The sequence below is a fragment of the Triturus cristatus genome, chromosome 8 (genome assembly GCF_964204655.1).
Source record: "Triturus cristatus chromosome 8, aTriCri1.1, whole genome shotgun sequence".
NCBI lineage: Eukaryota > Metazoa > Chordata > Amphibia > Caudata > Salamandridae > Triturus > Triturus cristatus.
The window spans coordinates 149,388,823-149,401,984 of NC_140591.1; the positions used below are offsets into that span (position 1 = coordinate 149,388,823).

General features: G+C 39.5%; 1 protein-coding gene across 1 annotated transcript in view; it reads right to left on the reverse strand.

Annotated features, from left to right (window-relative positions):
• GPHRA (golgi pH regulator A) overlaps window positions 1-13,162 on the reverse strand; it is a 71,837-nt gene that overhangs the window by 42,487 nt on the left and 16,188 nt on the right. The window contains exon 2 of the mRNA XM_085621179.1: window positions 634-693. Within this exon, the coding sequence (XP_085477305.1) occupies window positions 634-693 (60 nt within the window). The remainder of the gene's footprint in view (window positions 1-633; window positions 694-13,162) is intronic.

Here is a 13,162-nt window from a genome sequence, read left to right on the forward strand (position 1 = left end):
AAGTTTTTTTCAAAAGGGCATTTCCCTGAGACTTTTTTAACTCTTATATCACTGCACATAGCACTTCACTCACTACTCATAACCCTGCTCCGCTGTATCTCAGGCGTTGTAGCACAACTGGATTGTGCTAGACAATCCAGTTGGGCCCCGATGATGAAGCATGCCACCTACTAGGTAGGTGGGTGAGGGGTTTCCTACACAGCAGTTGTGCTCTCTCTCCTTTCTAATTTGTTTTCCCACAATGACAGCGAAAAAAGTTTGCTTTAAGTCATGAAACTTGTCCATTTTGTTTGACAATATTGTAAAATTGTCACAGCTGCACTGGAAGTGCCTTTTGTGTTATTGTATTTAGGAGTAGTATATGACTTCTTGTGAAATTTGGAGAAAAGCAGACTGATAATTTTTTCCATTTTAAGCAAAAACCTATTATAAAAGCTAGAATTAAAAAATGGATTTTATGTGCTCTCATTTTGTGTTCTCTCTTTCTAAGAAATATTTCAAGTAAAGGTAAAACAACGTAAAGAGGCATTCCTGTGACACTCTGAATAATTTATTTTCTTTCCATGGGCAAATAATTGCATATATACATAAAAGCATAGTCATTGGACAAAAACATAAGCACTGGCACCTTACCTCATAGTCCTTAAACAACTGACGCATGAAAAACAGCCATCCAAACCCAAAGAAAAGCAGCTGCAAGAACAGAAAAGGAATAGTGGTTAAGATAGTAATTATTATAAAAGGCCAGTACAGCTCATACTGAAGAGTTTTTCTTCAAATGGATTTCACATGAATTGACTTAAGAGGTCTATGCGAGAATCCATACATTTACTGATGTGGAAACAACAGATGCCAGGCTGTACAAAGCTTCTCACTCTAGGGAGAGGCTAAGGTTATAAAGCACCCTTGTAAATTTATGGGATTAGAGATATAGATACATGGTGAGGCGTCCCAGATAAATATGCGTAAGTGAGGAATCCAAAACGTACTGTTGCAAAGCACCCACCTTCTATGCTAGTGCTGGAGCAGAGTTTTCTGTTAGAAATTTCTGGGGTTTTGAAGCTCTGGCATGTCTATGCGTATTATTAATAATTAACAACTAATTATTAGTCTTGTGCAAGTGTGTTTCACTAATCAACCTGTTTGTCCTAACACAAGAGAAGGTTACACGAGGGTTAGCATGCGTGTGCTGTTTATGTATTCACAATAACGTGCAAGTTTTCATGTTTAAATGTTGCTGTGTGCTATTTATTTTGAGCACAAAACGCTGTCTGAATTAATGCTCTATATGTCGCAAAGCTAGATAAATGCATACACATAAGGGTGTTAGTGGGGTTAACACTGTTTAATCATTATGATGTAGTAATCTTTATTTTGTCTCTTTAATTAAAGATGGTCTATTGTGGCCTATGGAGGCCTTCATGAAAATAACTGAGAATAATTTGAAGCCTGGCTGAGCTCTGGTACAGGCGAAATCTGTGATGTGACAAGGGAGACCCCTGCTGGAATTCGGTTACAGACAACTGACCGTAGTCCTTATATGGAAATTTCCGGGAGGACATCAGCAAGTTTGGAGGATCTCCAAAAGAAATGATTTGTCCTTGGTAAACAAAGAGCCTCAGAAAGAACTCTGTGTTAAAGCCGGTTTGCCAAGGGAAATGAACTTTAATAGTTTCAAATCTTTGGTTCCTGTTCCGAAGTTTGCGTATTATGACTTTACTTGAGCGGAGATTTCAAGATGTTGCAAAGTTACATCCTTTCCTTCTCGTTCTGCTCAGTGCTACAATTTTACTTGTCAAATTCATGTGGGTTTCCATTGTATTTTGCATTATAAAATATGTTAGCTTAGGGAGGGCTCTCCCCACACTTTCTTTCGTCGCCTTGCTGCGTGAACTTGCGGTGCTGAGGACTGATGCTGAGGACCTTATCCTGAAAAGACTTTTGAGAGACTGGTCCTGACCCGTTCTGACACTAGTTAGAATAGGTAGCTATGAGAAATGATTTATTCTGATTTACTCTGACTAGTTTTAGATAAAGCAATATAACTTTTAAATATGGTGTTGGTTGTTTCTTTACTTGTCATTTATTGAATTATGTTTGATTATTGTTTATAGATTGTTTATATTATGTCAGGCAACCACTAAACTGGTCCTTTCGCCTAGATACAGATGCAGGGTGCTTTAGGAGTTTTCTTCCCACAGGTTTGCTGCTGGTAGAGTATTGGAGCGTATGTTAGTGAAATGGGCCCTAGCGTATGATGAATGTATGTGCGTGTAACTGTAAAATTACTCTATCTGTGGTAGTGGGCATATTTCTAATACCCTGATCTGTAGCAATTTCTCTGGTAGCAGAGGATGGTTTAGATGGTTGTCTTGATCTGATAAGATAAGATTGCTTGTAAATTAGCTTATTGATTATTGATCTATTTTGATGTTTTTGGTATATGTACTAATACTAAATGTTGGAGTCGTAATGTTGAGTTATATGTAGTGCTTCTGGAACTTGGAAGCTGGAAGCGGTTCCGTAGTAGGGCAGAGGAAGGTGTATATGCTGCTCTCGGGAAAGACGGGATTGTAAGGAATTACGTGTAACAATAGAAGTTGCGCGTTCACATTGTCTGGGTTCGGAATCGGTGACATTGTTGTATGTTACTATTAGACATTTCTAGTATATAAGGAGTGTGAATCATAGTAAAGGTTATCTGTGAAACTCTGGTCTTAAGTCCCAGGGATCCGTAAGGATTGCCGTTAAAGCTTATTGCGGGAGGAGTAATAGGTATTCTCTGAGCTTGTTTGCAGAACTGGGCGGAGGTAAGCTGCTTAGTTGTTGTGAGTTATAATTCTGTACAGAGGCAGATTGTGCGCTGTTCTCAAGAAGCAGGATTTTGTGTGTATGTACTATATTTTTTCTCGTATGAATGTGCGTGAATGCATATACATTTATTGATTGTAAGACTCTTTTGGATACGTCCTAGAGGAAACAGTTATGAGATGTATGTAAAATTGTTGGCTCTTGAGAAATAGATTTTTTTTTTACTATTCTGTGGTTAGCGAAGCAGACAATGGAGATGTTTTCATGTTGTAACTAATAGATTTTGTAGAAATTTTGACACACGAAGTCTACTGAGAGTTTTTGTAAAGGAGGGGTAGACGAGTGACAGAGACAGAAGACAGAGACTGCAGCGGCTGCTGACGTCAGAAGGTTCGCGCACTGATTGGATAGTAACTCAGAATAGGGTTCGCGCTAAGATTGGTGCGTTAGTGTGAGTTGCGCAGGGATTGGAAGAACTATTTAGTGACGTAGACGCTCCATACGGAAAGAGTAGAGAGTTTTGGTAAGCGTTAAAATGTATTACCAAGAAGAGAAAAAGAAGAAAACCTTCTTTGGAAAAGTTAAGAAGTGGTTTAGTAAGGATAAAGAGGTTAAGACAAGAGAGGGTGAGTTGCTACCTCCAGCGAAGACACCTGCATCCTTTATGGTTGCGAAATATGGATTACATACCTGTATATGGTTGCAGAATTGGGTCAGGTATACTAAAGAAGATGGTGTTTTAGCATTCCCAGAACATGGTTCATTTAATCTGGCCGTGTTGAGAAATTTACGGGAAAAGATGTTATGCTTAGATCCGAAGCCGAGACCTACACAGTTTGAGGCTTTAGTGGAATGGGAAGAGGAAGTTCATGACCGAGAAAAGCAAAGGTCTGGAGGGTACTACAGGTATATGTTTGGGAGGAGACATGATCGTGAGACACATCAGGATCGAATGAAAAGATGGCGAGATGCTACCATGTCAGATGGATTATATCCTATGAGAACAGTTGAAGCTTCGGCTCCTTCAGAAGAAAGGGTTTCTGAGACAGATAGGAGAAGATATGGAGAGTATGAGGATGAGGTCTTGAATGATATGATGTACAAGAGACCACCTCCGTATAGATCAGAATCGGAAGAAAGTACACCAGTTGTTTCTCCGATAAGAGATACAGTTGAGAAAGAAAAAATGACATCTGAATCAAGAAATAATAGTTCTTTCAGAGAGGAAAATGCCAGAAATGCCAGACAATTAGCAAAGACGACAACAGAACTGACTGAGAAAATTAGAGAGTTAACGATGAATATGGAAGCTGTTACAGTGCCTGTTACTATAGGTCCGGTAATTCCTATACTTGACGGACAGAGAGCAGGTGAAAATGGGCTGGTAGTTCCATATATTGCAAATAATTCAGCTGGTCCTTCAGGAGATTCAGGTAAAAGAACAGGGAGAAATGACCTGAGACAAACAAGACATGACACAGGTAGTGAATTCATGGATATTAGTGATTCTAGTAGTTTAGGGATGCCAATTTTAGAACCGCAGAAAAAAATAGTTTCAGCGAGAAAAACTGCGGAAATAACAGTTGACGACCTAAATGACTGGATGAAGGTTCTTCAGAAAAAGGATAAAGATTCACAAGTTGTTGATGTGGTTAAATTACGTATAGAATTAGAAGAGCTTGTGACAGGAACAGTTCCGACAGAAATCCTGAAAAGTCATCATGATGGTGAATTATTGTTCATGTGCAAGAGCATAAGATGGAGGGCAAGAAATACACATGATAGACTGAGAGCGATAGCAAATGAGCAAGGAGTTGACATTGATAAAGTAAAGGCTTTACAGAAAACGTACAGGATGGATTTCACAGAGAAGGACATAGAGAATTTGAATAATTCTGGTAGAACAGGACAAATTAAAGAAATGGTGGCATTATTGCGTAGATGGGGTGATGTGGAAAAATGGAAGGATAGGTGGTATAAGAAAAGGGATGAATGTGAAGATAGAACAACTTACTCAGCATTTCCAGTGAGAGAAAAAGAGAAACCAGTAGAGCAGTTTCCCATGAGAGAAATACCTGGAGGAGGATATGTACATGTTCCATGGACCAGACAGGATATTTTATCATTTACGAATGATTTCCCTCGATTGAGAGAAAAGCCCGTCGAGTGGTATAGGCAGGTAGACAGGTTTGTGAAATTGTCAAAAGTGCTGTGGGTTGACCTGAATAGTCTGTTTGATATAATTGTTCCAGCAGACTTGTGGACAGAGTGTAAAATAGTTGTGAGTTGGCCTAGTGAGGAATATCCAAGAGATTCAAGAACAGGGGCACCAGATCCAGAAGTGATGAGGAAGTACGATCAGGTGATGGTATACCTGAAGAGTAAAGTTCCTCCAAAAGAGACAGACTGGGTTAAAATAGATCGAACACAACAGGAAGCAAAAGAATCAGTTCATGCTTTTTACGAAAGGCTGATACTGGCTTTTAAACAATTCAGTGGAGATGAACATCTGGGTGACAAAGATTTGAGTCATTTTGTATACAGATTTGTATATGGTCTTAGACCTGAAATTAGTGAGAGAATTCGTGAACACACAGTGGATTGGCAGAGTAAGAAAGTAGATGAGATTCTGAGACATGCAAAATATTTCAGTGATGAAATTGAAGCAAAACAAAGAAAGCTGAAGGAAAAAGCAATGTGGGCACAGGTGAAAGTTGCAGAAAGACAGGAAGCACAGTTGGTGGAACAGGCAAATAATCCAGGAAATAATACAGGAAATAGACCAAGATTTGCAGGTAAAGGAAGAGGAAGTCTTGGGGAAGCAAAGAAAAAGTTCCCGTGTCACAACTGTGGCCAACTGGGACATTGGAGGTCGGAATGTCCTAATCCACCATTAAATGAGGGTAAATCCTTAAATCAACAGGTGCAGAATGAAGGGAATAATCAGCAGCAACAGCAACAACAGCAGAAAGTTGTGAGACAGCAGCAGAGTCAAGAGCCAAAACCACCTTTACCGCAGAATAGAGGGGTACAAAAGTACAGTCAGGATTCGGGATTCTTCAATGATGAGCAGGTAAACAAACCAAGACGTACTAACAAAGTACAGCAGTACTTGTTAAAGAGTGAAGGGAGTGAGTCTGAAGGTGATTATTGACGGTGCCGAGGAGAGGAAGAGGAGTGCATACTTGGTGCAACTCTAGAAATAGACCAGGCAGGACCATTTGTGGATGGGAAAATTAATGAAGAGGGTGTTACTTTTTTAGTAGACACAGGTGCGACAAGATCAACTGTCAGGTCAACAGATGTTAGAAATCTTCCTCTCTCGGATGAAGCAATCCAAGTAGTTGGTGTAGCCAATACACAAATCAGAACACGTCTTACTGAACCAGTGAAAGTACAGATAGGGAAATTTTCAGACATGCACAGATTTATTGTCTGTGACACAAGCCCAGTGAATCTGTTAGGTAGGGATTTATTATGCAAGATGAACTGCACAATTTTCTGTACACCAGATGGAATAGCTTTTGAGACACCAGATGATGATGTTTTCTACCGGATGACTTTAGAAAATAGAGAAAGTGAATTAATTGGTACATTTCCAGTGTTCAATCCGGAGGATCTGCCTCAAGTGCTGAGAGACACAGTGAAAAGAGCAGTTTGGGATTTTACAGGAGAGGATGTGGGATTGATGAATAATGTAGATCCAGTGAAAATTGCAGTGAAAGAGGGAATTGCATATCCTAACATTCCTCAGTACAAAATGACACCAGAGATAATTGAAGGGATAACTCCTATAATTGAGAAAATGATTCAGCAAGGAGTCCTGAGAGAACTATTGAGTAGCCCGTGTAATTCGCCGATAATGGGACTGAAAAAGCCTAATGGCAAGTTCAGGATCGTGCAGGACCTGAGAAAGGTTAATCAGATTGTGGTGGCATGTTGTCCTATCGTGCCGAATCCATCGGTGATTCTGTATCAAATTCCACATGATGCTGAGTGGTATACAGTGATTGATTTGTGTCATGCATTCTTTTCAATTCCATTGCATCATGACAGCCAGCCAATTTTTGCATTTAGGTTTGGCCAGCGTATTTTAGCATGGTGTCGTATCCCACAGGGGTATACGGAGAGTCCTTCGATATTCAATCAGTTATTGAAAAGGTCGTTGGAAAGTCTGATCATGCCTGAAAGCTCAGTGCTAGTACAATACATTGATGACCTACTGGTGGCATCAAAGACACGTGAAGCTTGTGAAGTGGATACCATAGCTTTACTGAATCATCTGGCAGATGGAGGGTTAAAGGTATCCCCAGCCAAATTACAATTTTGCAAGAAAGAGGTGCATTATCTTGGACATAATATTGAGAAAGGTCTGAGAAAAGTGACTACTGACAGGATCAAAATAATCAGGGAAATGAAAGCTCCAAAAACTCAGAGAGAAGTGAGAATGTTCCTGGGTATGGTGGGATATTGTCGTCAGTGGATAATTAATTTTTCCCTGATAGCAAAGCCATTGATTAAATTGACAAAAAGTGACATGACAGATCCATTGGATCTAGATGCAGAACAATTGGCAGCATTTGAAGAGCTCAAAACAAAAATGTGTGAAGCTCCAGCTCTGGGTATGCCAGACTATGAAAAAGAGTTTGAACTGTACTGCAGTGAGAGAAATGGATGTGCACTTTCAGTGTTAATCCAGAAACATGGACAATTGAGAAGGCCTATTGCGTACTTCTCATCGACACTTGACCCTGTAGCTGTGGGTTTACCAGGTTGTCTAAAATCTGTGGCTGCAACATGCAGAAGCCTGGAACAGAGTGAGGGAATCATAATGGGGTATCCTGTAAGGGTATTCGTACCTCACAATGTGGCAATTCTTTTGACAAGAAGCAGAACTCAGCATATGTCAAATAGTCGGTTGACTAAGTATGAAAAGGTGATTCTGGGAGCATCAAATGTGACTCTTGAGAGATGTACAAATGTGAATCCAGCAACACTTTTGCCGGATATTGAGAATGTGGGTATAAAGATGGAAGATGATCATGATTGTTTGGATGTGCTTGAGTACTGTACGAAACCAAGACCAGATATCAAGGATGTTCCCTTGCCAGAGAATGATCATGTGTTGTTTGTGGATGGATCATGCCTGAGAAATGATAATGGTGTGCTATGTGCAGCATATGCAGTGTGCAAAGTTTCAGAAGTTATGGAAGCATCACCATTGAAAGGAGTAAAATCTGCGCAAGTTGCTGAATTAGTGGCATTGACAAGAGCTTGTGAGATTGGGAAAGATTTGAGAACAACTGTGTTGACTGATAGTCAGTATGGATTTGGAGTGGTGCATGATTTTGGCCAACTGTGGCTACAAAGAGGTTTCTTGACATCGAGTGGAACTCCGATAAAGAATGCTGAGCTGATTGGGAAATTGCTTGAGGCGATACAGCTGCCTAAGGAGTTAGCAGTTGTAAAATGTGCAGCACATGTTACAGGAGAAGATTTTATCACTGTTGGCAACAGGTATGCTAACGATGTGGCACAGTATTGCGCGAAATTAAATCAATCAATTAATAGGGAAAGAGAAAAGAAAGAAATGTCTTTCCCTTCTGTGATGTTTACTAATGTCCTAGAAACGTGGGATGAAGTGAAACAGTTACAAGATGAGGCAGGAGAAGAAGAGAAACAAGATTGGGTTAAGGCAGGATGTGCTCCAAGAGAAACAGACCATGTTTGGGTCTACAGAGATGGCAGACCAGTGATGCCAAACTCAATTTTGTCGTCAATGGCAAGGATGTATCATGGTCAGGGACATCTGGGGAGGGACGCGATGATTAGGTCCTTTAAACAGACCTGGTACAATGCAAAGTTTAGGACAATTGCGGAAAGCATCTGTCAAAGATGTTTGATTTTTCAGCAATTTAACACTGGAAAAAAGACAGTGGTGAGTTTAGGGACAATTGGCAGAGAAGGAGGTCCTTTCACAAGAATGCAAATTGATTTCATTGAAATGCCCCAGGTGAATAGACTGAGGTATGTCCTAGTGGTAGTCTGTTTATTTTCAAGATGGGTGGAAGCTTACCCGACAAGGAGGAATGATGGATTAACAGTGGCAAGATTACTGTTGAGGGAGTTGATTCCTAGGTTTGGGTTTCCAGTTACAGTTGAGTCTGACAGAGGTAGACATTTTCAAAATGAACTCATTGGTTTGATTTGTGAAGCATTAAAAATACAGCAGAAGCTACATTGTGCATACCGACCAGAGGCTTCTGGTGTGGTTGAGCAGATTAATGGCACAATCAAAAACAGAATTGGAAAAATGTGCTTAGCCACTGGCATGAAATGGCCAGATGTTCTGCCTCTAGTCTTGATGACTATTAGATCTACTCCAGACAGAACTACAGGATTGAGTCCGCATGAAATCATTATGGGACGTGCAATGCGCCATGCATTCGTGCCTGTGAATAAATTGATGACAATAACTGATGACATGATTTTGGATTACTGTAAAGGCCTGGCTGACGCAGTTCATTCTGTGTTTCACCAGGTTGGAGAAGAAGCTACCACACTTGAGAAGAAGCAAGCCCATGATCTAAGTCCAGGAGACTGGGTGAGGATTAAGGTGCACAGAAGAAGAAATTGCTTGATTCCAAGGTGGGGAAGGCCGAGACAAGTTATTCTGACTACAACAACTGCAGTAAAGTGTGCTGGAGTGAGACACTGGGTACATGCAAGTCATACTCTGAGAATTCCAAGTCCGAGAGAGGGAACTGGTGAAGAATATTATGAAGAGTCAGATTCTAGTGATGGTGAAGATCCTGAAGATACAGAATCAGTGAGAAAAGAAGCAGAAAGAGCTTCAAGAGATTCACTGCGAGTATCAGAAGGAAGATCAGATTCTGATTCTGTGAAAGAGCCTGAAGTTTCGAGTAGCAGTGGAGGAAAAAGAAAAGAAAAGAGAAAACACATTGAGACTACTCCTGAATCAGAAGAGGAGGAGATTGAAGAGCCGCTTGAGATTATTCTTGAAGAAACAGGGTCAGAAGAAGATAGAGAGGGACAGATTGCGGAAGACCCCCGAGAAGGTGTAGGGAACATTGATGAGGAGCTAGGTAAAGGGACAAATAGACAGCAAGAAGATTGCGTGTCGGAGACCCGAGGAGGGACAGAAGTAGGGAAGTCTCAAATAGTGGTGAAAGAATCTGTGAAAGAAAAGAAAACTGCTAAGAAACGAAAGCAAAAGGCAATTGAAACAGAATCGGATGATGAGAATGAACAAACAGAAGGTCGAGTTCTGAGAAAGAGAACTTCGATTGGAAAAAGGAGTGTTAAGGAAAAGCCGAAAAAGGTTGTGAAAGGAGATCGTTGGCCTAACAACAGAGTGAAAAGACTGAGATACAGGATAATAAGAGCAAATACATCAGAAGCTGAACAAGTGAATGAAGTATCTAGTCAGAGTTCAAAAGCTGAAGAAGAAGAATCAAAGAAAACAAAAGAACCAGTAGAGATAAAAAGAGTTAAAAGACCCAACCAAAAGTACAGATCACCGGAATGGTCTTATGTGACACTGTCTGAAGAAGGAAAAGAAGAAACAGTGACTCAAGATAATCTGGAAGTGGTCTTGAGAGAAGTGGTTGAGGAAGATACTGGTGAAATCCTGAAAGTACTCTTGACTGACATTGGAGAAGAGTCAGATACTGAGGATTTGAATGTTGGAGATCTGATACAATTTGATGTTGAAGAAATTGGAGTGAAAAATGATGAGTATCCAAACTGAGTAAAAGAAGGATTCACTTGGACTGAGTGAACAGAAAGATCTTTGAGGAAGCTGAAGAGTTTGGAATAAACGTTGGAGATTTGAAGAGTTCTAATTTCAGTAGTGGAGTAGTAGAAGTTAAAGCAGAATGGCTAACATAGAGAATAATCAAAATAGATGTGCCTTCTTAAAAAGGTGGTGCAAGATGTGCTGCTGTTGTACTGGAATATTAATGCTTCTATGGGGTGTTTTAGTTTTATTAGTTACTTTTAAGGTTGAATTTGGGATGGACACAGAAAATATGACTAATATAGAGAAGAATTCACAAAAAGAAGTTCCAATTAGAAATAGTTACATACACAAAGATAGGTCAATTAACAATTTTTCTAGTAATGTTTTTTCTAGACTGTTATATGAATATGTGAAGACAATGGAAGTGAGGGATTGCTATGTCTGCATGCAGTTACCTGCATCCGTTTCAGAGGGTGTTACTTATCACCATTTACCAGCTACATATGGTATTTCTTGTAGTATTTTAAGTAGTGTTTTTTATTTGTTAGGGAAAATAGATTATAAGATGTCTAACAGAGATAGTATTTTTGGGCATTTGCCAATGAACAAAGAACTGAATCCAGCTAAAGAAGCTAACACTTTTGGTGAAATTTTTATTGAAGAAAAAGGACTAACATTAGATTACATTTTTAAAAATAATTTAACTTGCAGTTTGAAAGAAGAGGAGAAAGCTTTCCTGGATATGGTAGAGGAAAGGAGAGTGAACATGCATGAGAAAGCAGGGAAATATGAAGTGAGTGAGACCATTTGGGACATTGAAATGGGAAAAGAGTTGAGAAATGGGGCTAGTCCAACTTTGGCTCTAGATGCACCGCAGAAGGGTAAACTATGCATTACCAGAAGGAAATCCCAATATGATACATATTTTGTGGGGACTAGTGAGTGCCATGATACATACTTTGTTGCGACTGGTTGGGGTTTCAGAGGTGGAGAAGATACAATTTTTCCAGGAGTGTACTATGTGTGTGGGAACAAGGCTTATTACAAGTTGCCGGACCATTGGTATGGCACATGTTATGTGGGTTTGGTTTTTCCTAAGATTTTTCATACAGATAAAATAAGTGATGTAGAAGATATTAACCTATTAAAACGTTTTAAAAGAGAGACTTGGTCTGAAATAGTGGGTGATATTTTTGGGGTTTTGATTCCAGCAGTGGGAATTTCTTTAAATGCTTATGGAATTCGGAAATTGTCCACAGTGGTTGATCGTTTATCGACAAATACCGCAGGAGGATTTCTTTTGGTAAATACGGAGTTAAGTGCCGTACGTGCCATGTCTATGCAAAATCGACTTGCCCTTGATATTCTTTTGGCTAAGGAGGGTGGAGTTTGTGGAATTTTGAAAGTTCAACATTGTTGCACTTACATTCCTGATGAAAGTAAAGACCTGAAGGTCTATATCAAAAATATTACTGATTTGCATGAAGATTTAGTACCACTTGAAACTGGGAGTTTATGGACTAAACTAGCTAATAAGATGATAGCTGTTAAGGATTTTATTGCAAAAATAGGTAGTACTATTATAGGTAGAATATTGTTTCCTTTGTCTTGTATAATTGTTGCTTTGTTGATACTGAGATTAATGTGTGTGTGTTATAAAAACAGGAGAGGGAAAGAGAAATTGAAAAATGAAAAGAAAAGTAAGAATTCGAAAAATTCGAAAAGAGAACCAGAAGAGATTGAATTAGAAGAATTGAGGGAGAGTGTTTATCAAGAGACAAAGAGAGATGATGAAAGAGTGACTGGTGTGTAATGTTGTCTAAGGGGAAAAGACATTTCTGATATCTCCTAAAATGGGACTAAATTTTCACTAATTTTTTTTTGGGGTTTATTTGGTGATAAAATCACCAAAGGGGGGATTGCTGGAGCAGAGTTTTCTGTTAGAAATTTCTGGGGTTTTGAAGCTCTGGCATGTCTATGCGTTTTATTCATTATTAATAATTAACAACTAATTATTAGTCTTGTGCAAGTGTGTTTCACTAATCAACCTGTTTGTCCTAACACAAGAGAAGGTTACACGAGGGTTAGCATGCGTGTGCTGTTTATGTATTCACAATAACGTGCAAGTTTTCATGTTTAAATGTTGCTGTGTGCTATTTATTTTGAGCACAAAACGCTGTCTGAATTAATGCTCTATATGTCGCAAAGCTAGATAAATGCATACACATAAGGGTGTTAGTGGGGTTAACACTGTTTAATCATTATGATGTAGTAATCTTTATTTTGTCTCTTTAATTAAAGATGGTCTATTGTGGCCTATGGAGGCCTTCATGAAAATAACTGAGAATAATTTGAAGCCTGGCTGAGCTCTGGTACAGGCGAAATCTGTGATGTGACAAGGGAGACCCCTGCTGGAATTCGGTTACAGACAACTGACCGTAGTCCTTATATGGAAATTTCCGGGAGGACATCAGCAAGTTTGGAGGATCTCCAAAAGAAATGATTTGTCCTTGGTAAACAAAGAGCCTCAGAAAGAACTCTGTGTTAAAGCCGGTTTGCCAAGGGAAATGAACTTTAATAGTTTCAAAT